This window comes from Parus major, chromosome 1, assembly GCF_001522545.3.
Source record: "Parus major isolate Abel chromosome 1, Parus_major1.1, whole genome shotgun sequence".
NCBI lineage: Eukaryota > Metazoa > Chordata > Aves > Passeriformes > Paridae > Parus > Parus major.
This window is the reverse complement of record NC_031768.1, coordinates 33001576-33028747: the sequence shown is the minus strand read 5'-3', so window position 1 is coordinate 33028747 and position 27172 is coordinate 33001576. Positions and strand designations below refer to the sequence as shown.

General features: G+C 38.8%; 1 protein-coding gene across 3 annotated transcripts in view; it reads right to left on the bottom strand.

The window, feature by feature from the left end:
* Positions 1-27172, bottom strand: part of LOC107204891 (cohesin subunit SA-2-like) — a 59476-nt gene extending 32304 nt beyond the window's left edge. The window contains exons 1-14 of one of the 3 annotated variants that reach the window (XM_015628808.2): positions 27114-27172; positions 26816-26984; positions 23000-23206; positions 22378-22462; positions 21614-21760; positions 20070-20166; positions 18996-19072; positions 14990-15061; positions 13122-13326; positions 11891-12042; positions 10547-10620; positions 9993-10116; positions 5934-6032; positions 3783-3862 (exon numbers count right to left, since the gene is read on the bottom strand). In XM_015628808.2, the coding sequence (XP_015484294.1) occupies positions 3783-3862; positions 5934-6032; positions 9993-10116; positions 10547-10620; positions 11891-12042; positions 13122-13326; positions 14990-15061; positions 18996-19072; positions 20070-20166; positions 21614-21760; positions 22378-22462; positions 23000-23025 (1238 nt within the window). In that variant the 5' untranslated portion in view covers positions 23026-23206; positions 26816-26984; positions 27114-27172. Of the gene's footprint in view, positions 1-3782; positions 3863-5933; positions 6033-9992; positions 10117-10546; positions 10621-11890; positions 12043-13121; positions 13327-14989; positions 15062-18995; positions 19073-20069; positions 20167-21613; positions 21761-21844; positions 21918-22377; positions 22463-22999; positions 23207-26815; positions 26985-27113 lie in introns of those variants that run through there. The other 2 variants (XM_019006679.1, XM_033513743.1) reach the window with 2 other exon arrangements.

The following is a 27172-nucleotide window of genomic DNA, read 5'->3' as shown; positions in this document are numbered from 1 at the left end:
GTTGTTGCTTGACTTGGGTCTGTGCTGTTGCTCATACGAAGGATAACCACCAAAACCACAAGACTAAAATAAAAACACACCTGATGCGCTTCACAAAGTTTTACACTAGTCTTTGTTTTTAGTGGCTGTGCAGGGTAAGATCTGGTACACATTATGGTGATGACAACCCAAGGTACAGCATCTCAATCAAAAAAGGATCTGTTCACTTTGCATTTAAAATTAAGTCAAGTTAAACAGATGCATTATAAAAGCAGTATTTGTGCACAGAGCACTTTCAACCAAAAAAAAAAATATATGTTTAAAGTATTCTAATAAAAAATTTAAGTACAAAAAAACATGTACTACTAAACTGTTCTGTAATCTCACTCTAGCTCCTCTGCTCTCTTTGCAGTATTTCAAGGCACACTTTGGTGATCAGCAAAATGACAATATGGTTGCCACTAAAATGTAACAATAGTCCTTTCCCACCCACTGTACAATGGGATTAGCATGTTGCAATACACTGTGATTATGCTGTGGCAGACTGATTTTTTTGTGTTTAAAACTCAGTTTAATTTCCAGTTACATTTGACTCAAGTAAATCAAAACCATTTTCCGCTGGGCTATTTACATATTCAAGCTAATTGTAGATTTGTGCCCCTACCCAGACCACCTGTAACCTTTCCCCATGCATCTACTGCAGCTACCTAATTACTTTTGCTGCTCTTCCAAAATCCCTCTACGCTTTTAGGTAGTTAAGCCCACAGAAATTAACAGAATTGTCTATCAGTAGGCACACTAAACTAATTTGCTTCCTAAAAGGCAATGTTTTTTTTACCTTGGTCTCTCATTGTCACTCATGTTTTCTCCTTCTTTATTTCCTTCCTAGTTCTATTCTCTGTCAGAACCTTTGCAACATTAATGCTAACAATTATGCATAATTCAGTACCATTAATAATTTCTATTATGCTAAGCCTCATAGGCTCATTTTCACTTCAGGATCACATCATGCTGTGTGAAAACAGAAATCTACTAGCCCAAAGACTACCATTCAATAGAGACAACATGCAACAAACAAGAACGAAAAAAATCTCAGCTCACAGAGATACACAAGAAGAAAATACAAATATGGATTTGAAAAAAAAACTAAGTATATGCAGAGCAAGAGAGTTCTGGATTAGCACTGGGATGTTTTTTTTAATAATGTAACACATATAAGTGAACTGAAAAGATCAGTGTTTTCACTGCCTCTCTTGCTATCAAGAGAGAGAATGTAAAGGCACAGCAACTTTATGGGACAGTAGTACACAGAGTAACCAGTGTATATTCCACAGGACTGGAATGCAGTGATGGTTGAGAGATGCTCAAACCTGTTACTAACATATATGGAGCACACCTCTGCTGCCACTGTAAAATATCACAAAAATGGCCAATTAGAAACAAGGTCTTGCTGCTACGCTCACCCAAAAGACAACTATGGAAGTCAATCAAAGAAAGTTACTGACATAATATATTTTTCCCAAGAAAAATTACCCAACAGAGTAATTGGAAGAAAGAAAGCTATTCCTGGCCTTACTTCTTGGTGACTCACGACATAACAAAATATGTATTCCAAGATTAGAGACACATTCGGAGGTCAATACCTCACTAGTGAAGACTATATTATTTTTTTTAAAAAATTAATTACTCCAGATCAACTACAGGGAATTCAGATAGAGATTCTTGCCACTAGCTTTAAAAATAGCAACTTGACCTGAAAGGTCTTTCACATCTCACTAAAAATGCAAGTTGGTCCACTTGAATTCAGTTGCCAATCTGCAGATGACAAGAATTAGTCACTCAAAGAGAAGACAGCATGACAAAAGTAGCAAAAATTTTATTATACCAATGCACACTAGTAGTCATGCCACTCACACAAGCTACTCTTATCAAAGAGAAGAGCTGTTGTTGAATTTGCTTGAGTTCCCAGCTCACACTTTCACCACTCCAATAATTTAGCCAAATCAGCAGGGCTCAGAGCAACTGGGGTGGGACAGTGGAAGAAAGTGGAAGAAAGCAAGATGGCTATGCAACAGATGAGCAAAAAGAAAGAAAAGAATGTGTTTGCTAGGTCTCTATTTAGCTTAATTAAAAATAATTTCATAATGTATTAATTTTGCTTATGAAAATTGCATCTTATGATGGAAAAATATAATTCATAAAACTTTAGAAGACATTTATTCATACTAGAAACCATATTTAAGCAAAATTCAGAAAAAAATTGCTTCAGGGAAGAAGAAACACTAATCAAACTTTCATAACTGCAGCTTGCATTAATGAGAACATGATCCCTTATAATAAAGCCAGAGATGATAAACAGCTGCAGTGCCAATATAGCTCTTGTTAATTCACATACGGAACAAGTGCAGCCATAACTGGTGCATGGAATCTTTGTACTTCAACAATGGTGAGCTGCTCCTCCTAGCACAGGGACATGTTATCCATGGACACAGCATTGTGCTTTGTTCCAACAGCTAGGCACCATGGGGAACCAAGAGATGTAGAAAAGGACATTGTGAACACAGGAACAATATAACCCTGGCTACTACTAGTGAGGCCCCAACAATGGCACTACCCTCAGAAGAGGGTGCAGTGCTCACAGCATCGTATCCTGTTCTGATGTGCCTATTGAAGGAGGCCTGGAAAAATGCCATTCACACCAGTGGAATGTGAAGTGATACAGGAGACTATAAAGCAGCACCTCAATATACAAACATACTTGAAACTAAATGTAAATATCTACAGCACCATATTAGTTGGACCACTAAGGTCTACATGCTCCTCTAGCAATGACTCATATTTCTGGCTTAAATAGAAAAGCAAATCCCACAAGGTTGTTGGATAATGTGTCATGCTATACATGGAAATGAGCATCTACATCACCAAAATTCAACTTACACTCTCAGACAGAGGAGACACTGAGTCCTAACATCTCAACTGTATTATCAATGGAATGCAGTGAAGTTTTTATTCCCATTTTGCTTTGAAAAAGAGGGACAGAAAATTTATTCTACACATATTCTGAAAATAAAGACACTTTAAAATAAACATGCTGCTCAAGAATATATCAGAATAAGATTTATATACTTCTGTAATACTAAGTCTAATTCTTCCCCACATTTCCAGCTTGCCATTATCCTACCAAATCTATGGCTGACAGGTAAATTTCCCAAAAAAACAACTCTTTTGTTAGTTTTCCACCTCAGCAAAATCACACACTTGCTCATTTCCTGTCAGTCACTCTGCTATGGGCTCAAAGGCTACCAGATTCTCTGCCCTGGAGCCAAGAATCTGAAAGTCCAAATTCTACCAACAGTCTCAAAGCTCAAGGCTTCATGCATCAGGTGCAGAGACAGGGAAGACGGCAGAACTCCATGGTCCACCAAGCTCCTGATCAAGGCCTGGCAATCCTGGGACGGAAGATGGGCTGGGGACCCCATCTTCAGTGGAAACTTCCTCCAAAACAGTCAAATCCTCTTTTTGAGAAGAGCCAAAATTAAAAAAGGTGGAATTTCCTTTCAGAGGGAAATGTAAAGATATAAAAACAATTTTCAGATTGAATCTCGGCACAAGGGTTTTCTTAACATTGGCATTTTCCCACAGAAAGGAAATGTCATGTCTTGAGCAGCTTTAACTGTAACTCATATCCTGCCAGAAGCAACTATTTCTCAGCAAGTAACTGATTACAGGAAGATTCATCAGGTTTGTGCCTGGATCTTGTTGCCATTAAAACAATACAGTAAATTAAAAAAGAAATTATTTACTGTGACATAAGCATCAAGAGTTTCATGGCTTGAACTGCTACTTCATGGTCCTTGTCCAGAGGCATGGACACAATTCGATCCTAATGGATGTAAAATGACAATAAAAAGATGTAACATGGTTTGTTCTCAATAAACATGTATTTTTGCTACAGCTAGATCATCTACACTAGTACAGCAGAGATTTATTTTTATTTCAGCAGCTATTTCCTAAGAGACATAAGGCAACTTGATTACTACCAAGGAGCTCCCCAGCCCCTGAAAATTAACAGCATGTTAATTTTTTAACTGAATTAATCATGCAGTAATATGATATTTTTTTATACATGTAATGTATGCGTTCACAAGAAATTAAGTACACACTACAAATTAAAAGTGACTGACAACTTGTTTCTAAGATGTTACTACTGGCACTTCAGTATGTTAAATGAAGGTAAGCCTCAAATTACAAGCATTATCTAATCAGTTTCTCCCATTAACAGTAAGCTGCCTTCACCTACACATTACAGAAGTCAGTGCCTTGCTGAAGAGACAGTTAGACTTGAAGTCATAAAGATGCCCCATGGCATAGCAGCAATATTGCTGCCATATATTAATTCCAGAATTAATAATATTGTAACATAGTACACATGCAAACAGCTCAGAAAACTGGAAAACTTTCCATCCAAATAAACCAGGAACTTGCACACCTCAGTGTAGCCTGTATCTTTAAGATATATTACACCTTTAGACTTGCTTGATTTGGGACTAACAGTTTCCCCATTTAACATATGGTTTCTAAATTTCTACATTCACTTTCCTTTGCACCCTCCTTTTTCTCACAATCCAGTTGGAAGGTGTCTAAATCCACAAATCCTGAATTTGAACACTCAAGGGTAACAGAGAGAGCGTATGTAACTCCTGTTTGCAGGAAACAGATTGAGGTTATATGATTACACTCCCCATCACTAAGAAAGTACAATTTAAACTTTAAAACTGGTATTTTGTGTGCAGCTGTTTGGATTTCTTTTGTTTATGGGGGAAGGAGTTGTTTTTGGGTGGGTGTTTTTTGACTGGGGGATGGAGTTTGCAATAATCCATTTATACTGCATCCTCCACACAGGAAGATCGTAGTACAAACAGCCTGGAGCTATCCCATCAGTCTTTACTGAATACCAATCCTGTGTTTGGTTACACAGCTTACAGCAGACAGAAAGATAAGGGACTACCACATAGTCATTTAAAACAGGGTCAGTCTTAGATAGCTGAGTTTAATTGTGAATAATTTATTACTAAGATGCCAATATTAATCTATTTTGTATTCTTTGAGGATATATGATAGGGATTTTTCACTATTAGCAACTGCTTTGATGCACAGATAAGCCCTGCACCTTTTGCAGAAAGACCATGGATTGCCACCACATCCAGACATTAAATCATGTCCTGATTCACAGGGACTGAGTTATCAGTTGCATCATCTTGAGCTTTCTTATTCAAATACTGAGAAGGTGCAACCCCGCTAGGGTAAGAGCAGCTGACAAAATCCTTAGCAAGGCCAGGGTTAAAAAAAGTAAAGGGCTTACTCCTTAAATGATATATGGGATATTGGAGTATGATAAAGGCAGAGTACAGGGTCAGTGAATCCACAAAACAAGCTCTCAAGACAACAGTGTATCACCTGATTTATTCAGAAAGGAGATAAGGGATATTTCTTCAAGACTCATACTGACATGGTAGATCATGGTAGATCTAGAAAGAGCCATTCCCACATCAAGCTTGATGTGGATGTGTGATACATAGACAACCAGTCCACTACAAGGTTAACCCATTATCAGGGGCAGCAGAAAGAGGATCTTTAGCATGTGAAATTCTTTGTGATCTGCCAAAGATCCTGTAAAAAAACCTGGGCCAATCTGAATAAATGGTAGAGATAAATGACTACAGTGCACGCTAACACCATTTTGTGTGAGCTGAAGCAAAATGGAAGAGTTCATGGGAACAGGGGGGAACATCCCTTCAAAACTCCTTCATCTATTCAGTCAACAAGGCTGTTTCTACAGGATTCTAAGTTCCTCTCAGTCATCAGAGTGGGGAGATCAGCTCTCATCTAAACATCAGGCTCTGTGTATACACCCAACCTAGACTTAAAAAACCAGCAAACAGTAATTTATTTACCTTGAATTTGTTAGTAAAGAGATCCATCCTGGAAACAAGTTCTTTTCTGCTATAAATTCCCTGCAGTCCCAGAAGACACTTCAACCGCACCTCAGCTTGCTGCAAGACAAAGAGAAATTGGCTAACAGTAAAACACATGTATCTTTGTTAGTCACTATCAGCATTTATATCATGTAGATAAGAGTTCTTTGGGTTGCCTACAGCAGACTATCCAAATGCTGCTTTGTCTTCTTTATTAGTGACATCAGTACCAGCTTGTTTGTGTTACACACACTCTTCCTTCTCTCACACACACAGAGGAAGCCCAGAGTGAGCCAAACTTAAAGGTAACATCAAAGTTTGTGTTAGGCTCCCCTAAGAGTCAAAGGAACTCTTACAGACCTCACAGTTAATAAAAGCAACAGAATGTAAAAGGTACAGGGATTTTGCTATTCATCTGTTAAAGACACAAAGACAGGAGTATGGATGACCTACTTAGTACAACCAGCACTCTCCCATACATCAGACTTTGCTTGCTTCATGTCAACAGTTGACTGGGACAATTGTTAAATACAGACAGGGAGTCCAAGAAATTATTTCTCTAGATTCCCAGAGGAAGAAGCACAACTTAAAAATGCACTTAAAGTGGCTTATCATTGTAGATTCTTACAGAGTTAAGTATCATGCCTTCTCCCTATTTTTGTTTTACACTAGAACATGGTATTTTAATTATTCTAGGAAAAGAGTTGCTTTGAATTCAGCCTAATTAGCTAATTTAGGCAAAACATATTTATCCATACAAGGTGTTATTTCATACTATTAGTACTGCTGCTTCACAGATGCCTCAAAAAGAAGTCTTTTCCTTAGCCAGCTTTTCAATTATCTTATGCATATTGTTACATCCTTCAAAGGACAAAGCTTTAAATGCATTAGGAAAGTGATTTTGATGATTCAACATAGAAAAATCATTTGTTCTGTAAATTTATAATTCTAAGCATATCAACCAGAGACACTAAGATGAACTGCATGCTTTGAATCAGTCTCTTCATATTTCTTTCTCAATTCCTCTTGCTAACAATAGCAGTAAGAATAAACATGGAAATCCAAGAAAGGAGACCACCTACACATAGGCTATCCATTGCTACAAGTTCCTGTCCACCTGCTTAGATGGAAAGCCAAGGATGATCCCCCATGGCAGGCTTTGACTAACAGTCAAAGACAGCTTTTTGTTAGAAATCTAAAATTAAAGATCAACAGGTAACAATGTACACTGCTCTCCAACCTGCCCATGACACCACTAGTACTTACTCTACTCTGGACTTTAATTTTAAAGTCTCTGTGGAAGAGACTGTTGCCCACACCTGCTGCTGCCTGCCACCACGAAGGCTGCACAGCACAGAACTCACTCACTCACAGACAGTCCCAAGGTGGCACCCACCACTGCACTCTGGCACAAACTCAGCTCAGACAATGTTCTGCAAAACTGGCTCCAGCTGCCCCTGGTTCTTTTTCACAACACTCTGGTTGTGACTAGGGACTGAATTTGTGTGTGGGGAAAGGGACAGCAGTGTGCACTGGTTTGCTGAATGGTCATGTACCTCTTGGCACATGCCTGGCAATGTCACTTGTCAGTCTGGTGGAGTCAAGTGTAGGCCTGCAGACATAAAGTGTAACACAATAAAGTGTACCAACACCCTTCTGAGATATCCTGTCCCCACCCAAAAGCTCTCAGTCACAATCCCATTGATATATATTTAAGTGCCGAGAAAATTAGTAGATAGAAACAAATAACTACTTCTATGACTACTTCTGTCTGACATTTTCCTGTTTTCATCTGTATTTTCTCCTTCTCAACCACCTCCCCTTTTCTAAATTCAACATTCCCCATTATTTTGGAAGGATGTGAAGTAGTGTTGAATGATCGAGACTATCTCACTACCTTCAGGTTCTTTCAACAGCAGCATCAGCAAACACAAATACCCAGCCACCAACTTCCCTCATCAGAACTACCATTGTAATCTTGACAAAAAACCTGCCTGTTTGGTCCTTCAAAGCTGTGACAGAGTGAAGGGGAATTATATAAGCACATTTTCAGGATACTCTGAATACATACACTGTCCCTCAGCTGTATCATAGCATATTTTGATCCTGACCTGATGACAGAAAACATCAGTGAAGTGGTGGGCAGCTCTAGTGACCTCAGAGAGCTCTGCACAGGCTCCTGCACTGCTTGAGCACATTCAATTATGAGATTTCAGCCCCACCACTATCACAGAGATGGGGCCGTTCAACAAACCTTGCAAATACAGGCTGAGACCTGGATGGTTTTATAGGACAGGACTGCTGGGTCAACACTCCCCAGATTATGAACTGGGAAGGTCTACTTCTGAGTTACTCCTGGATAGCAAAGACAACCCAACTGTCCTTTGAGGCAAAACAATTTAAAAAACTGCTCTCCTTCCCTAGCCCCCCCAAAAAAAATCTGTGACAGTATATAAAAACACTGCAGTCCCTGTCAGTGCTCTCATTTTGAAATCAGGCAATTTGACAGTGACTGCAAATCACAAAGCACAGCCAGGACTGCAGCCACCAGCAGTGGCACACTATCAGGTCTCAGCCAAACGCAGAATATGTAAGACACCTACTGTATCTCAGTCTACTTGCATCTGCATTGCTTTCAGATAAAAAAAAAAAAAAACATATAAAAAAACAACTATTTCCAGTTTCCAGTAAATGGCACTGGGTGAGTTGTGTGCATTAATCAGAGACATCAGCTGCTAATCTTCACTGTAGAGTACTGCAAACGAAGACACATCTTCAAAAAAAAAAAAAAAAAAAAGCCTTTTTCTTCTGAGAATTCTCCAAACTGAACATGTACTAAAAAGATACTGCGATCAGACAAAATTTATGCGGGAACAAACGACAGTTCTTGGTAGATGTGTCGTCCTGAAAGGCCCAGTGCCACCTTCCGAGGGACGGCGCCAGGCGGGGATGCAGGAGCCCGGCGCGCCCCCTCCCGGCCGCCCGGCGGAGTACAACCTGACTCACACCAGCAGCGCCCGCAGCTAACACAAATCCCGGCATGTTTCCGGATGGACACAGGAGATACGGACACCTTCAAGGGCGGCCTGCAGAAGTACAGCGTGTCAATCACGCTAATTAGCCGTTCCCAATAAATATTCCTATCCCCCTTTTCGAAGCAAGAGGGAAAGCGTATTTCCACAGAAGCACAGAACGGGTCAGGTTGGAAGGGACCACAGCACATCATCTGGTCCAACCTCCCTGCTCAAGCAGGGTCATCCCAGCACAGGGGTGCGTCCAGACAGTTCTGAATATCTCTAGTGAGGGAGACTCCACAACTTCTCTGGGCAATGTCCTCTAGGGAACAGTCACCCACACAGTAAAGAATTTCTTCCTCATGTTCCAGCACAACTTCCTGGGTATCAGTTTTTGCCCATTGCCTCTTGTTTTACTGCTTGGTGTTTTGGACTTACTGACTTCTTCTGGTTTTTTTTTTCTTGTTTGTTTTGGTGGTATTTGGAGGAATTTAAAAGTGCCTCTACTCAAAAGAAAAAACAAATAAACTATAAGGAAAAGGTAAAAACCCTTTGGGAAATGGCTGGACTTGCTGTAAATATTTTCTATATCTGTCTAACTCCAGATGAGAAATGCAACATTAAAGACTATTCTACTACAGGCTATATTTATTTGTTTAGTTGTTATAAATCTAAAGAAAATTTTAAATGTCCATTAAGCCTAAAAGCAGAATTTCACTCAACATTTAACCCTCTCAAAGGATGTAAGCCATTCTATAGCTCAGGAATAACTGCCAATTCAGTGACATATAAATACAACTGCACATACAGGGATTCACACAGAACTGGAAAAAACCTTCTCTATTATTTACTGTTAAAATGGCTTTTAAAATGAAACCTGAAAGAGGGAAAAAAGTGAATTCTTTTTGTACCACCACAGACTTAAACATCTACTCTCAAGAATTTAAATGCTAGGATTCTCAAAAAAAAAATTAAACAAAAAACCTAATGTACTGCCCAAGTGAAAACAAATTTTAAACTTTACCTTATCGTACAGCATCCACCCAACATATTTTAAGTAGCTATCATTCAAAAAAGCATCTGGGTATGTTTTAATCCAGCTGCCAATTTCTTCAATGCAAGTTGCTCTGATCTCAGGGATTACATCACTGTGAAATTATAAAATTAATAATATTAATGCATTAAAAATTAGTTTTAAACAAAATTATATTATTTGCAATATTTTTATGTTCTGGAATTTCAAAAGCATGTATAATTCAAAATATTCCAAATATCTTCACATTAATATTGTAAGTTATTAATCAATACTTAGATCACTTTTAGCCATAAATTATTTTGCAATTCTGGATATCTTCTCATTCACAAATGCACTGCTCTACAGCCAGCAGGAAGAACTCAAAGAACACACTCTAGAGGTCCTTTTGGAAGCCCGGATTCTTAAAAATAATTTAACTGCTACACTTTTCTTGACACCATCAGTGCCTCCAGGACGTTTAACTTGATTCTCGTATCTGTACAATCTGAGCAAGAGTTTCTGGGGAATGCAGATACACGTCACAGCTTCATTTTCACTCTTACCGGTAACGGTTTAGAAATGTCCCTTTGAAAATAGCATTCATCATGTTCTGTATCTCTAGAAGCTTATGCTCATACTGAAATACAAAGAGAACTGAATGTTAATATTGGTCCCACAACTCACTACATGAAGGAAAATGAAAAATTTGCATCAGGGCCCATGGAATACTACTGTGATGCAAACTGCTGGTGTTTACACATGGTACCAATGTAAAATGAGTGGTCTATATCTGCACTAGCAACTGGACTTTTTTGTGGCTACATCCTCAGGAAAGGTTTATTGGATACCAACTGCTAGCCTTGGAAAACAAGGTAGTTGTTTGATACAGTGAGTCCTGATCTATCAGAAATCACACAGAAAGACATAGCACAACTATTAAGCAATCCTCACATACAGATCCAAATTCTCTTTTCATGTACTTGAACAGAGATGGAAAAAAGGCAGACAAATGAATTTTCAAAATACACAATAAGCATATTAAAAAACTGAATCCTGAAAATACAGGTAGGAATTTCTGAGAATCCAAGTCACCTAATAAAAATATTCTCTCATCAGCAGCATCAGGAAGGCTGTCGAGTTTGGGTTTTCCCTCCAGCACACCCACTTCTTCTGTCTTTCCTATAAGATCAGATTTACAATGACACTAAAATATTCTGTCACACCCAAACACTCCTCCCCACAAAAAGGGTATTGCCTCTGTAACAGAGATGCCCACAGACATCTAAAACTCAGAACAGAGATAAGTGATTCTAAGGCCAGGAGACAAGGAACTACACTTGATGTTCATTCATCAAGTCACCTTCTCCCTCAATCCAGAGTTATTTTTTACAGTTATAGCTCTGCCTCTGGGAGTTGAAAAGGAGCTGTCTTTGAGCAGGGAAGAAACAACAGAAACCGAAAAGCAAAAATTATGGACATCCCTGAAGTTCAAACCATTTTGTTAATGCACTGCTTTACACAGAGATGACACTTAGCCTGTGTCCTTTTTGATTCATTGCTAAAATTTGGGCATGTAATTTGTACAAACATATACAAAGCTGCACTCCCACAATACCACAGCTATTGAGACAATTAAATTTGTGTGTAAATCTGTATTTATGTGAAGACTGAGGGCTAATGATGCCAATTTAGAAAAGCAACCAGTAGGACAGACATCACAGATTAACAGTACATAGGGCAGTTCTACCTTAGTCATGTTTGTACCACTTAATCCAGCCAGTCACACCTGCTCTGCACCATGCATTAGATAAACATATAAACCTCAAAGAACTGCAGGGACCCAAAAGCAAATGGCCAGCAATGCTTTTACACTTTCACAAATCTCCCATATAAGACACTTCCCTAACCTCTTTCCTTTTTCTCTCTAGCTGATCAAGTCTGTAACTGGTCCTCTTGCCACTTATCCTCTTCTTCTCCACTTCATACAACCTTTGAGCATTGTGCTTGTTAACATCAAGGTTCAGATGGACGCTTACAACTGCTGTCAGAAGTTTCATTGCTGAAAAAGAAACAAACCAAACACAACTAGCTTAGCCCAGAGATATTCAGCACAAATATATTCACCACTTTACCACAAAAAGGATATGGTTAGCCAAATCCAGTTTATATTGAAAATATGAACACTACTAGATTATATAGTAATTTGTTTTAAAATACAGTGTTTATTTTAAAGGCAAACAATAATCAAAAAGGGAAAATTAACTTCTATTTCTGGTGATTTACAACTTTTGGTCAGAGTTCTGGTCAGAGAAGTAATTTACTGGGCAACTTTCTTTTAAGTTTATGTAGTTCTGACTTTTCTGCAAAAGAATCTAGAATTGTGGAACAGCTGACTGTTGGCAATCAAGAAAAAAATATTTGAAAAAACATGAAGCTGGCTCAGAAATGGCAGAGAATCTTAGTATACTGCTGGAATGGATAAAAATTCACATTCCTCTAAGGATTGCTGGATGGTTTGAACAGATTTCAAGTCAGTTTTTTGAGCCCTCAAAGCAAACAGCATACTTCAGAATAAATTACACTTTAAGAGCTCTTTGCATGGCAAAGAGGGTATTTACTGGCTTTAGGGGAAAAAGTAGTAGCTTTAGTATCACCACACTGCATGAAACAAAAATATGTAACAAGTAACATTCTTTCCAGCAGAGACCATAAGAACAGCAGTTCTCCAAAGAAAGCTTCTTAAGGCGAAATATCTACTGCAACCTTACCACATTGGTTAGTGGAGGGAGATAAACAACCAAATAGAAAACTGTGAAAAATCAGTTACTGAAAAATACAATACTCAGAACAGCAAAATTCTGAAGTCAGTCATGTCAGGCGTTAAAGAAGATTTCTTTATAAAGAAAAAATTGTTTGATCTATCATATCTAAAGCATTCAAATTCATATTCAATTCAGATACATGTCAGAACATACAGTTTATATTATAGACATTTATATAACATACACTAGGAGGAAGGTACTCTCAGTGCATGACAGAACTGCTCCAGTAAACAGTTTTTTCAATTCAGAGCAGTTTTGTTAGTACACAAGTCAATAAAACTCAGCACCTCTACTGCAACTCTGCAAGTGATTTTACCTGCCAAAGTGCTTGTGTGCCTGAATGCTCTGACCATGGAATCTGCTAAACCTGTAAGCAGCGAGATGATGGTGTCCATCAAGTAGTTATCATACAGGATGCTGCACTGGCACTGCTGGACAAGCACTGCAATGAATTCACAGAAGTTGGCCTTGAACTTCTTCCAATAGGGTCCTGTTCTGATCAGAGGATAGTCTTCATTGTCCTGCAAAAGAAAGACAAGTCGAGAGAAAACACGCTAATTAGTTCTACTTTTGCATTCTCATCTCTCCCACTGAACATCAGAGAGTTTTGCTGACAGTCAGTTTCATTTTATCCCCCGTAACTTTTTCATGGTTAGTATTCCAAAGCAGGGACAAGCAACCAGGATGCAAACAAGCAGAGAGACAAAATAGCTTTATTAGAGCTATACTGTCATAACAACTCACATTTGAAAGCAATGTATGCGAGGTAGTGTGAACAGACAGGAGGGAGTAAGTGTGTGAAGGCATAGCACAGTAAGTAACTTTAAATTCTGCATATAACTATGAGCACTCCCGGCTTCTACTTTTTCCCAGGTAGCAGTGTTTCCCCACTTCCCCATCCTTCCTCCTCCTGCAGAAGCATGGTAAAATTCAAGCAGAAAATGAAATAAGTGAAAAGTGGAGACAAACAACTGTGTTGTGGACAGGATAGGACCGTTCTCTTCAGCAGCACTGCTAGCTTGAGCAGTTTATCAGGCTAAAGCTTAATGCCAGATACTCAGTCATTCACCTATACAACCTGCACCTGGGTCTCCAAAAACCCCCACAGAAATAGTAAGTGGGCAATACCTTTGATATCATGCAAAAAGCAAGTTACAATAAAAATGTAAGTGGCCACAGTATGGTTGATACTGCCAGGAGGAAAGCAGACAGAGGGGAAGGTGAAATGAATTCTCACATTAAATAGTGGAAAATATACTGGACAGAGTTTGTAAATGGCAACCTCAGACAGTGTAAACATTTATTTCATGTACACCTCACAGATCCCAGGAATGGCTCAGAATATGAATTTGCATCTTCTTAGTTTCCAGGTGTGAGTGGAGTCAAGGAACTCCAAAACTTCACTCACTATGGAAAATCTCTTCCTGAAGGCAGCCCACTGCTCAGCTGGTCCTTCACCAGAGGGCAAACACCTTATCAGCTACATTATAACACAGCCTCCCAGCATGACCTCCTGTGCTTATATACTTCAGGCTCTTCTCTTGTCACTGTTTCTAAAGTATAGGGGCTGCTGCTTTCTTTAAAGTGAAATGCAAAGACAGACTGATCACAGGGCTGGCTGCAACCCAAAGCACATTGGGAATTTGGAATATGTTCCTGACCAGGCTGTAAGAGTCAGTTCAGAGCCTAACATTAGCAGCAAGTACCAAAACAGGAAGTTTCCAGCAAGCCTCATTTAACACTCCTTGATCATGACATGAACAGTAGAAAGACCATCGACAACTTCAGGAAATACCTACTTTATCACCATAGCTTACTCCTCAATCTGAAAGGCAATACAAAATACACAAATGGTAACATGCACACTGTAAACATATACACAACATGAAGGGCACACCACCTAAATTTAGACACGTAACTTGGGATTCCCTTAGATTCCTTTCATAACCAGTAGAGAAATAACTCTGCTTCCAGAAATCAAGACAGATTAGGCCCTTAACATAGGTTGTTCCAGAGAACTATTCAAATCACTCAACAGAGCTCTTGCTCTGACTCAACCTGGAAATGTTTCCTTCCCTCATACAGAGTCTGCGGAAAGTCAAAATTAAGTGCCAACAAGGAGTTTAAATAAATTCCTCACAGAAAAAGCTATACTACAATTGTGAAAAACTACAACAGCCCTACCATGTCCACTGGCCAAGTTACTGTCAGGATCCAAGGATAGGCCATGAATTTCTTATACTGCAACCCAGTTTCCTGTAATGCAGGAGACAAAATATTGAAAACTTGTTAATGAAAGGGCACAGATAATTCATAAACAAAAGCATTACAAAACATACAATGTATTTCAAAGGCCATTAGAATTTCAGCCAATGTGTGTTACAGGTGGCCAACACAAGCCAAAATATTACACAAAACCTAAATCCTTCTCATCTGGGTTTTTTTTTTTCACAACCAATGACAGAAAAAAGACACACTGTTATATAAAACCTGAGTCATCTTGATACTAATAGGATACAACTTGTTTCCAAAATTTATAAGCAAACATATACAAGGTATAAACCTCATTATTAATTCCAAGATACGGCTCCTCAGCAAGTCTAAGTATACATCCCTTTTCAACGTTTGGTACTTAGATGTAAAAGTCTAAACCCTAAAAAAATATCTAAACCCTATAAAGACACATTCTGAGCTTTTCAAATTAGACAGAAATGTTTTCAACACTAGTGTGACTTGGTTCAAATATGTTTTCTCAACACATGTTTTCTTCTCTTTCTGCAATTATTCCAAAACAAAAGGCATTAAATCTAGAGTTCTTTACCAGGTTCAGTGATGTTCAAGTATTTCTATCTCCATCTAGCTGCACAGTTAAGCACCAAAGTTAATTCTTCCCTTCCTAAAGGTTTGAGCAACAAAATGGGAAAGGAAAGAAAAACTACATAATAACGAAGAATTGCAAGAACTAAATGTCATAAACAGGAACAAAAGCGTAAGAGAGAAACAGAACATCTTAAAAATGTTAGAAGAAAAACAAAAAACCAGTGTAAAGACAAGACTGTCTCATCACTGAGGAATATCACAGCTCACAAAGACAAAATAAATACCTCAAAGACCATATTAACGCCATCCTCTGCTTCCAGTATCAGTACAAGTTTTCACAGAATTACAAAAAGACTGAAACTGAGAGGGACTCTGAGATCATCTAATCCAAACCCATCTGCTCAAGCAGGGTCAGCCAGAGGAGGCTGTCCAGTGCTGTGTGCAATGAGCACCTGTGCTCTCAACCCCTGGAAATGTGGTTAGCATAACATAAACTTCCCTCCCTCTTAGCCTCACAATCCCTGGGTGCCAGGCCAATTCCTCCCTTCCTCACTGACCCTGAAGGTCCCAGGCATGCAGCCAGGCAGGCGGTGGCAATGACCAAGTCAAAGAACAGGGAAGCATCATAGCACCCAGAGCACTGTCAATAAAGGTCCTGCAAGGTCTAAGTGGTGAACTTTGACCAGAACTCCTGCTGGACAGTGAGACCTGAGCTATATTATAAGTTCTATATTATGCTATTATATTGATTCTGCTTGTAGAAATCCTGTGCCATTTTAATCATAAATTCTGCTCCATACTAATAATAACATATTGTTAAGAAATAAAGCTTTAATTTTAATTACAATTGGTGCCATCATCATTCTGTCAAGGATCCCTCAAAGAACATGTCTTTTCCCTCACTGACAGGTGATGTCATGAGCAGTCAGTCAATTAATATCTTCAGAGACTCCACAACTTCTTAGAGCACCCTGTTCCACCATTTGACCATCCTCACCGTAAAAGTTTTCTGGTGGTCAGGCAAGATTTTGTACATTTTAGTTTGTACCCATTGCCCATCTTGGCCTACCTTTGCATTCACCATCTCCCTGCACAGCACTGAGCAACAGCATTGAGCTTCCCCCTTGTCATTCTGTCACATCAGGTCTTTCAACACATGGGTGAGATTCCTTTGAGCCAGCTTCTTTCCAGACTGAACAGGCCCAACTCTCTCAGCCCCTCCTCATATCAATGACCATAAATCATCTCTGTGGCCCTTCACTAGACTCACTCCAGTAGACCCATCTCTCTCTTCTTCAGTAAGGTCCAGAACTTGAATCAACACTCCAGGTGAGTCTCAGTAGTATGAGCAGAGAGGAAAGATCATCCCCCATGACCTGCTGGCAAGACTCTGCCTAAATCAGGCCAGAAGGGTGTTGGTCAACTTTGTGGCAAGGGTGTGTTGCTGCCTTGTGTTCATTTTGTCACCCACACCAACATCCTATTCTGAAGAGCTGCTTTCCAGTCAATCAGGGCCCAGTGTGTTGTGGTGCACAGGGTTATTCATCCCCAAGTTCCTAGGGCTTCCTGTTGTAGGACTTCAGGAGGTTCCCCTCTGCCAAACTCTCCAGTCTACTCGGGTCCCTCTGAACAGCAGAACAACCACCTGATTTGGCAGCTAATTCTCCCAGTTTTGCATCATCTGAAAACTCTGAGTAAACTCTGCCCCAGTGTCCACATCATTATTAAATATGTTAAACATCATTAGCCCCAATATCAAGCTGGGGTACAGTACTAGTGACTAGCCTCCAACTGGACCTTTTGCCACTGATTGCTCCCCCACAGGCCTGGTTGTTCCACCAGTCTTAAGCCCACCTCACTAACCACTTAACTAACTCCTACTTCACCACCATGTCCATGAGGATGTTACAAATTCTTTTCTTGCCATACTAAACTCTACTAACATTTCACACTAACATTAGTAACAATTTTAGAAGGAAACATTGGTACAAGGATCTAGTAATCTACAATTAATTGAACAGGAAAGCCATGGTTGAATCACTGAAATCATCATGAATGAATCATCTGAATGCTAGAAACAAACAATAAAAATTCAAAGGCAAGATATCGAGCAGGCATCTGGCAATATTCTCCACTCTCATTACTACTTTCACTATTACTGTCATTAGTTTTCAAAGACATTTTTGAAATCACAGTAGTCCCATATGGCACTACTTCTCACCTAACCTAAAGCACTAACTTACATTTCCATCTTATTTATGAAAAAGATAAGAGAGAACTTACTTTCTCTACAGAGCATGGAGAATATAGCCTCTAAGTCAACTGCAGGACCTGCCTTTTTGCCCACCAGGACAGGTGAAAAGGTTACAGAGCTGCAATATTTCCAGGCTGATGGTAACAATAATCACATCTTTGTATCTGCCAGAGTGCCTGCACTATCACCAGTGTTATTCAGGGCTAATATAGATGGCAAATAAGTGGCAGACTACTAATTCATATGGTCAGACACATATAGGTTTGTTTCTGTCAAAAAATTAACCCAAGTGCTACTACACTTCTAAAATGAAGAAAACCGTGTTGGCAAATCCATCCTCTGTGGGAATTTCTACAGCAGCTGGTCTTTGAGAGATGCTCAATTAAAACAAGGCTGATGGCTGCTGCTTGACAAATCAATTCAGAGGTGACAAATACGTGGGAAAAAAAAAGCACAGAAGCAACTGTGAGAGCACTGCAGAAAATTTAATGTTGCCATAATTAGTCAAGGAGCAGTCAAGCAGTGAAACAGCATTGTAAAGCTATGTGCTTTACTTAACAATCCACAAAAAATGAGATACTCACTACTGTTTTCACAATTATCTAAAAATCTGAAATTCATTTTTTTCTTCCATATGACATAATACAGTTATTAAAAATCATAATTGTCAGTAAAGCAGAAAGACCATATTCAAATAAAATATCAGCTAAAAATATCTTTGAATTAACTCATCAGTAATCTATATTAGTATTTTTTAAGGAACTATCAACCAAATACCAAAGGAATTATCTACCTGCTGCAGTGCTGGATTATATTTACACCCATAAAGTCATTATCAAAAGAACTCCTAAGAGAAAGATTCAGGAAGACTGCAGTCTGACAGCCCTAATAAAATTCTCAAAATAAAAATCTCTTTAAAAAAAACATATCCTGCTTCTGCTAAAATGGGTCATTATGACACCAATTTTCTCTTGCAAAAAAACAGGTTTATTTTACTAAATTAATGAAGTGGTACAGAAGTTCTGATAAGCAATAGGAATTCCATACAGGTTTGCTAGTAAGGTAGAGCCTATTGTTTATATTAAAAAGACATGCAAAATCAAGGCCTGTGCCTACCTTATCAAAGGTCTCTGTCATTTTTCGCATGACATCCTTCTTGTACAAACTTTGAAACATCTCTGCTGTTACCATGCCTAAAAAATTAGTGTTTTAAAAAAAAATTACTGATAACTCTACAACATTAATCAAGTCCAAACCACAGTAAGGACTTTATTAAATTTAGAAACACCAAAGAAAGGGAAATCTGTTTTATGCGTGTACACTGGTAGAGCAACATATATATAAAGAGACACATAAATTAATTGATAGGAAAAAGTACTGATGAACCAAAACTGAAATTCCCATTACAGAAATCTGCTCTGTGCTGTCTGGAGAGGCTGTTTTCTCAGGACTTTTTTACTTCAAGGATTGACTAAAATTTTGCCCACTGCTAGTCAAAAACCCCAAAGTATTTCCCATAAGAGAAGTCAATTAGTCAAAGACCTAGGGAAAAAAAAGACGTGTAAAAAGTACATTTCTAGCTGCTTAAATACACTCAGAAGTTTCAAACTAACAGGACAATCTTCCTAAAACTCCTACTTTGCCATCCTGAAGCATTTTGCTAGCAGACTGTCCCCAGAAGTCAGTGCCTCAATGCTTGTTATGAAACAGAGAGCTCCACAACTCTCTAGTAAAAGCAATTGCAATGAGTCAAGAGATTGCTTTTCTAGCTACCAAAGCAGGGAGATGAATTTTCTAGCTGCTTATTTTCAAACAAGAATACTAGTGAAACAAAAGACACCAAGAAACATACCACAAACAGCAACTGAAACACAGGATTTTAACTAGAACACTCATCAAAACCACTGTCCCTACGTGAGGATTCTGCAAAGCAATGTGACATGCCACTTCAGAAACCTGACCCTGCAAACCTTGTTCAAATACAACTCTCAGAGCTGGAATGCTGCAAGCACAAAGAATTTAACCAGCAGCAATCTTTTCTATTTTGCCTGCCCATCTGGAGTTCATCTTAAGGAACAGCACAGATTGTAAGTACATGATTTACTGCAGAGAAAATTCCATTTCAGAAAGCACACTTCAGACTTCTCTCACATACAGACAATGGAAAGGGTTATGAAGAAGGTAAATTACCTTGACAGCCTGAGCACTGAATGAAGAAGTTGATGAGATCCAGAAGTGCCACATTCCTGTCTTGTTTATAAGCTTCAACCCAGTCAACTACTACAGACTAGAAGAGATTAAAGAAGCTCATTAGTCAGGAGATGAACACAGCTTGCTGCACTCCACAATAAAGACAAAAACTAACACTGCTCCATCTCCATTAAATTACAAAACCAAGAATAAACTCCAAGCAATTCTCTTCTATTTCTAATAGTTCTAAAAGACTCTTTTAAGTCTCAAACTGCTTTAGATAATGTTGTCTTTCACAGATGCTTTGCTTCTATAGGGAAAATAACCAGTTTTAATAAATGTAATATTAAAAAAAAAATTTAAAAGTTGTCCTCCTGAGCTCATGACAGCACTGAGGTAACAATTAAATATAAAAACCAAGAAATAAACACAAACAATAAAAAAATCCACACACACATTTAGCCTCTGCACCATCTAATAATCAGTATTAATAATACTAGCAATTTACCCTGGAAGTTCTCTTTTTCTCTAGCATTTGATTTGTGCAGTAGGTTTTGAACAGTTCATATACTACACGTAAGCCAAAAAAGAACTCCAAATTTCATTTCTAGGGTAGTACAGCCTGCAAGCTATAAGTGACATGGGTCTCCTGGTCATCCAGGTTTCAACCTACATGGGCCTAATAAATTCTAGCAGCAACAGAACTCAAGCTTTCAACTTTGCTACCTTTCTAAGACCTTCCCATGATGGTGGGCACAGCAGAAGACAAGCTCTTCAGGGAGCTCTACTGAAGTTACCACAGCTGTAGCATGACAAGAGCCATCCACACAAATATCTTGGAAAAACGAAGGTTTCATATCCAAAATATAAATGTACTTTTTATGCATGTGTGCACACACACACACATTTTGCTTACAGTAAGTACACACTACAGACATATCTATGACTCTACATAAAAATATTTGGGGCTCCAGATTTTCATACACATATAAAAAGATAATATATACATGTGCTCACAGAATACTGGGAGGTGGGCTTCCTCACACTGAAGAAAATTGCTAACTATATAGATGAACAGGGAACCTGGCTATTATGCAAGCTGCAAACAAACTGCATTGGAATGAAGGTAAAAGGTTAATAGTACAAGTGAAGCACAGGGGGGGAAAAAAGGGGAAAAAAAGAAAAGAAAAAACAAATAAAACTTTGATTTTTCAGAATTCTGGACAACTAGAATTTGCTATTGATGAACCTTTTCCATATTTTTTGAAATAATTATCTTTTTGTATGTTAAGGCATTGTTTTAGAAAAACTGGTTTAGGTACAATTTCCTTCCTCTTTTTAAATGACAGCTATCTCTTCACTAATTTCTTGAAGCTGCAAGATGTTCTTTCCAAGAGCCATATTCACAGCAGTTTTCCAATCCAAACATGTTTCTTCCCCACCTAAGCCAAATTTAAATGATCCACAGTACAAATAATGGAAATGACCATTGTTTATTCATCTTCCCTCTACCAAGTGCTTTCAGAACTCAGTGCTAGCAATACCTGCATGGCCTGCTTCCCCATGCAAACCACTTCAAACAAGGTAACTGCCTCAACCACTTCGCCATTCTGCAGCTGCCGCACTCTTCTACTACCGGTAGAATTCGTCCTTATGTTCTCACACTGCTCTCGGACCCTCCGCTTCTCTCTCTGAAACGAGCCAAGTAAACAAAGAATGTGAGAAAACACAACACACAACAGATATTCACAGACACAAGATTCTTTTGCTCTTACTGTAATCACTTCCCCAGGCTGCTCAGTTTCATGCCCCAAGGACTCCAACAATTCCTTACCAAATACGACCATACTAAAAGGGGATGAAAGAAAAGATTTACCAGTTTGAATTTTACACTTAACAATGAGTCATAAGCACAGGAAGGTACAACAGGAAAGAAGTTTTTGTACAGTTGCACACTACCTAGAAAGCAGTTTTCAGTGGCAGCTGTCATTTCTGAAGAATAGAAAGCAAACACAGAAGCTCTTCTACATCTTTTCATTCACAGGTTAAACTCACTACCTGCAAATTAACATCAGCTGCACACAAAGCACAGCAAGAAAAAGCATATGCTGAAATGAACTGACTGCTCAAAAGCCAGCATTGAGGCTATGCTGCTAATTTGAGGGTCAAGCTGCATCCAGTGATCAGCTTCCAGACACACTGTGATTGCTATATACAATACCCAATTTTGTAACAAATGGATGAGACACAAAATAAACTCCACAATTTAAAATAATTAAAACTTTTAAAAGCTTTAAAATTGACTTACTGGTGTTTTCAAGCTGCCATTTCTCACGCAGGTGCCATTCTGAGCAGCAGACTCGGGCACAGTCTCATCATGGACTGCTTTCTCTCTAAGGTGTAACAAACATGTTGAAGGGGTTAGCAGTGAGCACTCAGAACTACACACTTCAGGACAAAACAAGAAGAAAATACATGTATTTTAGTATTTTGAATTCATTGTTTGGAAGTAGTGACATTTTTGTCACTAAAAGCCAAACAGCAAACTTTAAAAGTACAACAGAAATTTGGGGCCTTTTTCAGACCGTTGGCTTTCTTGTAAGATATGTAGATAATTAGAAAACCAGCAAAGCTATCAAAGGCATCAAGGAAGTATAAAGTAAGTAAATGAAACTGAAAGCTGACGCTGACTTAATGCAGCCTTTGTTGACTTAAGAGCTTTGCCCCATGAACCAATAACACAAGTAGGCATTCACTCTGTGGGTGCCCTAAGCTAAACAAGGCAGTAACATTTGATGGGTCTACATTTTAAAATGAGAGGAAGAAATTGGTTTACTTTGTTTATGAAACATGCTGAAGAAAAAAGACAAACTTCATTTTCAGGTCACTACTAATATCATGGAGGAATAATTTTATAAAGAAATATGCACCTTCTGGGAGATCTGAAGCCATACATTTATCTGCAATGAAACCATGCCATTTTTCACCATTCCCAATGCTAACAATGTGCTTTGCCAAAGGTCATGTTTGAGTAGACGAGCTGGATCCCACTTGTGCAGTAGGTCCACTACTGGAAGCTGACTGCAATGGCCTCCTTTAAACTACAGTGGCCAGGACATGAAGCCAGTTGACTTGTACTACAGGAAGGCACAAAAAGAAAGTAAATATGAGAGTGTACAATTACTTCTATTTCCAGACACTACTGCAACAAGAGAGTGTACTAACTCATGTGACCACTTTACAAACAAAAAACCAATGTGTTACACCAACAGATACAGTCAATCCTCCAGCATCCAGTGTTGGCTAACACAGATGGAGAATTAACTGTTCTATGGATGCAGAGCCACCTCAGCTCCACCTAGATTTATCAATGCCATATAAGCATTTTTATCTTTCTTCTTCCCAAGATTGGTTTGCAAAGCAAATTCTGAGACTGAAGAACATCAACTGCAGGATCAAGGTCCTGACATTATTTTATTGATAAGAGCAGGCAGGTTTTATTTAACATGTCTCTGTTTACTTCTTGGATCTATTGAGACACTTCAAGAAGTGATGTAGAATGAGGCTTTCAAAGACTCCTATAAAAATTCTATATAAACATAAAATTGTACAAAAATATAAAAAAAGTCTGAATATAATTATGCATGTGCTTACCTTCCCTACAGAGAAATGCCCCATGAAAGTTAAATTCCACAAATTACTTGTTATAGAAAAGTTCAAAACGTGCCACAGTGTTTGATAGATGGAAGCAAAGAAAATAATTCAGGATGAACCAACCCTTATACTAGCTGTCTGGACTTTTTGCATGTGGAGAGTGGGATGAACTATAGCTCCCAGATGAGTCAGTATTCTATAAGCAATCATTCACAAAAGTTTATAATTGTCTTCTTTGACTTAAAATTGTGAGCTACAGAGATTAAGTATCCCAAGTACCACCAAAGACTTCCCAGCTGAAAAGAACAAACAGCAAGGACAGCAGTATGTGTTGCTTTTCTGATGCTAGTTTGCTCTTCTTACATTCTTCTACAGACCACAAAATCAAAAAGAATCCAGCCATGTTTGTCAGGGAGCTGTTTCTCCTATGTGTTTAAATCCTTTCACTCTTGATTTCAAAGCAGAATGCATCCCTGTGGAGCTGGACTGACAGGTTCTTACTTGCACTGTTTCACTGGAACTACAACTCAGGCGCCAGCCAGCATCATAATAACATGAGTTACCAGTTTCTGCATTGTACCTCAACATAACACTCAACACACCTTCAAAACCTTTTCTGAATTGTTTACAAGTACTACTTAGCAACTTACCCCATCCCATAATGAAGATAAATGCACTGCATTTGATTAGAGCAACTATATTTGAGTCCAAGTTGGTTTAAAACACTTAAATAATTTGAAAATCAGAATTGCCAGAGGACAGTTCTGTCAAGGACTTGCCTGATCATGTACTGCTTTTAGTTTCTCTGTCTGGAACATACCTCTTTGAAGGTTTAATTCACGCCTCGCTCCCCCAAGAACATCCTGAAGGACATCACTCTGCACAGTATCTACTGGCCTTGGCTACTTATTTAGTCTCTTACACCACACAAAATATAGCAAAAAGGTAGCAAAAAGGGCCCAACAAAGTAAGGAAATACCTGGCATATGGAACAGCATGTTACCAGAGCTCAGCAACACCTGCAAGAGTGGGAAGACTACAGATGTACAGTTCCCTCACGCTGGGCCAAATAAACACCAAATTAAACATATCTGGGGTGAAACTTGTTAGAGTAACTGTTACACATACAAGTTAACATCTATCTTAAGTACTCAACAAATTTAACTAAGCACTGAATACTAATATTAAAAACCCATTTAGTTTTTGCACTGTTTTGGTTACCAGTGCATCACAGTGCATAGCTATGACTCAGGAAGCACTGGGAAATAACAGATAACTTACACTAAAATAGTTTTTTTAAAATCCTACTAATACTACTAATATTCATGTTTCTTCTTTTTCTCCCTATTTTTTCTTTTTTTTTTTTTTTTTTTTTTTGTAGCCTTTAACACTGTTTCCAGTAAGGTTATTCGTAAGGGAGGTACAAACGTTTGCAGAAACTAGACCAGCACCTAAAAACTGAACCCCATGAAACCACTGAGCAATTAAATGGGATATTTAAATGGGATTTTCATTTGCTCAACTACATTTCTGCTGAAGAAATTGTTAAAAGAATTAAGACATCCTCTTACCTTCTTAAGCAAAATAGGAACTACTGTGCTTAGCTGGGGTACTTCTGCAGCAATCCCTACACATATCTCCATTTAACATCTTTTCAACTATAGGAGTGCAATGGTAGGTTTGACAAATTTCAAACTAGCTGAAGTTTTTTTTTCCTCCCCTTGTTATTCCACACCACGTTGAGCACTTTTGCATGCATACAATCACTGCTTCATGCACTGGAAGAAACAGCTCTCAGCCATTTAGTTTGCTTCCATCAGCAACAGGTAAGAAAGCGTAAGCAGAATGCCATTTCTATTTCCACCTTTATACCCTGTCACATGTGGCTCAGAGACTCATTTTTACCTTGTGTTCCTGCCACAATATCACTAGCACTTGAAGTATTACTGATAAAACACTTCAAGTACGAAGGAAGCCAAATCCCACATCTAATCCTCAGACACAATACTACTGTGATAACTTCTGAATTCAGTTTTCTTATCTTAATAAATACTTAGAATAGACTTGGTGACTCACACTTGGAAAGAAAACTACCTCTTTACCAAGGAAGCAATATGTTCATTTTGCTGTGTAAAAGGAACAGTTAATGCTACTGAAAGAATCCTATCTGTAAATTTTTTAAATTATAAACTTCAAAACAACTGGCTAGTCCTTTAGAAGCAATATAAGAAGCTCCACTAAGCCACTGCCATGCATCCGCCTAACACTTCTGAAAGTAAAAGGCTGGTTTCAGATGAAACATACATATGAATGTATGAACATATGGAAAGCTATACATGTCATCATGGGCTACAACTCTCTCAGCTTTCATTAGAGCATAATGAAGCAAAATACATGGGGCAAACGGGCCCAGAACGTGACAGGGTCAGCAAAGACTGGGCTGCAATGAGTCCAAAGCACACAACAGTGGACATCTAAGAGGTGTCACTCTTTGAAACCAAAAAAGAAATTCCCAAATGTTTTAACTTTACCTTTTATTTATTTATATTTATTCTAGTAGACCACCTAATTACTATTGTGTAATCAATTATATGAATACTTTAGCTCATCTCGACAGATGACAAAAAAATATGTTATAAAAGGGAGAAGACATGATGGATTCCTGATAAAAACAATACAAAATATATAGAAGCAATGCCCCCATCAACACCTACAGGGAGCCTACGGTTACTTAGCACTTTTCCCCCTCAGCATCCCCAAATTCTCCAAGGAAGGGAACATATGCATTGACAATGAATCTGCCCCTTTTTTTTAAGGTAGGGTACACATTTGCACTGTGGTGAATAAGGCACAGAAAAGCTTGCAAAGCGAAGGTCCTTGTCAAACAGCATAAAACACTCCATTAAGAAGATGCTAATTAGTACACCAAAGGAAATAAAATGAAGATATTAGTAAGCAGAATGCACAGCAAACCCCTTTTTCCCCCCAAGATGACACACTACAGATTGCCGCGGTATCTGCACGGCACAGACCCAAAGGACAGCACCCTAATTTACCAAGAGATTTTACAGGCAACCTGTGCCAGGTCTTACTTTTGGCTGGGAAGGTTACTGGCTGTGTTGGGCTCGGCTATCATTTCCGCTACATTATTTCAGCAGCACAAGCAATCTGACACGACCTTCTGAGGAACCTTCACCGAAATCGAGAGTGTTAAAAACTTAACAACCCTTCGGCTTCTGCGGGCGGAACAGCGGCCGAAAACTGTCAAGAAAGGCACACAAAGAGACTTAATTCCAAGCAAACCAGGGCAAAAACACACCACGCCACCCCCCTCCATCTCCCCCCCACCCGGCCGTAGAAAAGGATGAAACAGGAAGGAATTAAACCTACCGACTACCCGGCCGTCCCTCCCGGGCGCTGCCCAGCGCGGCCGGCCCGGGCCCGGCGTC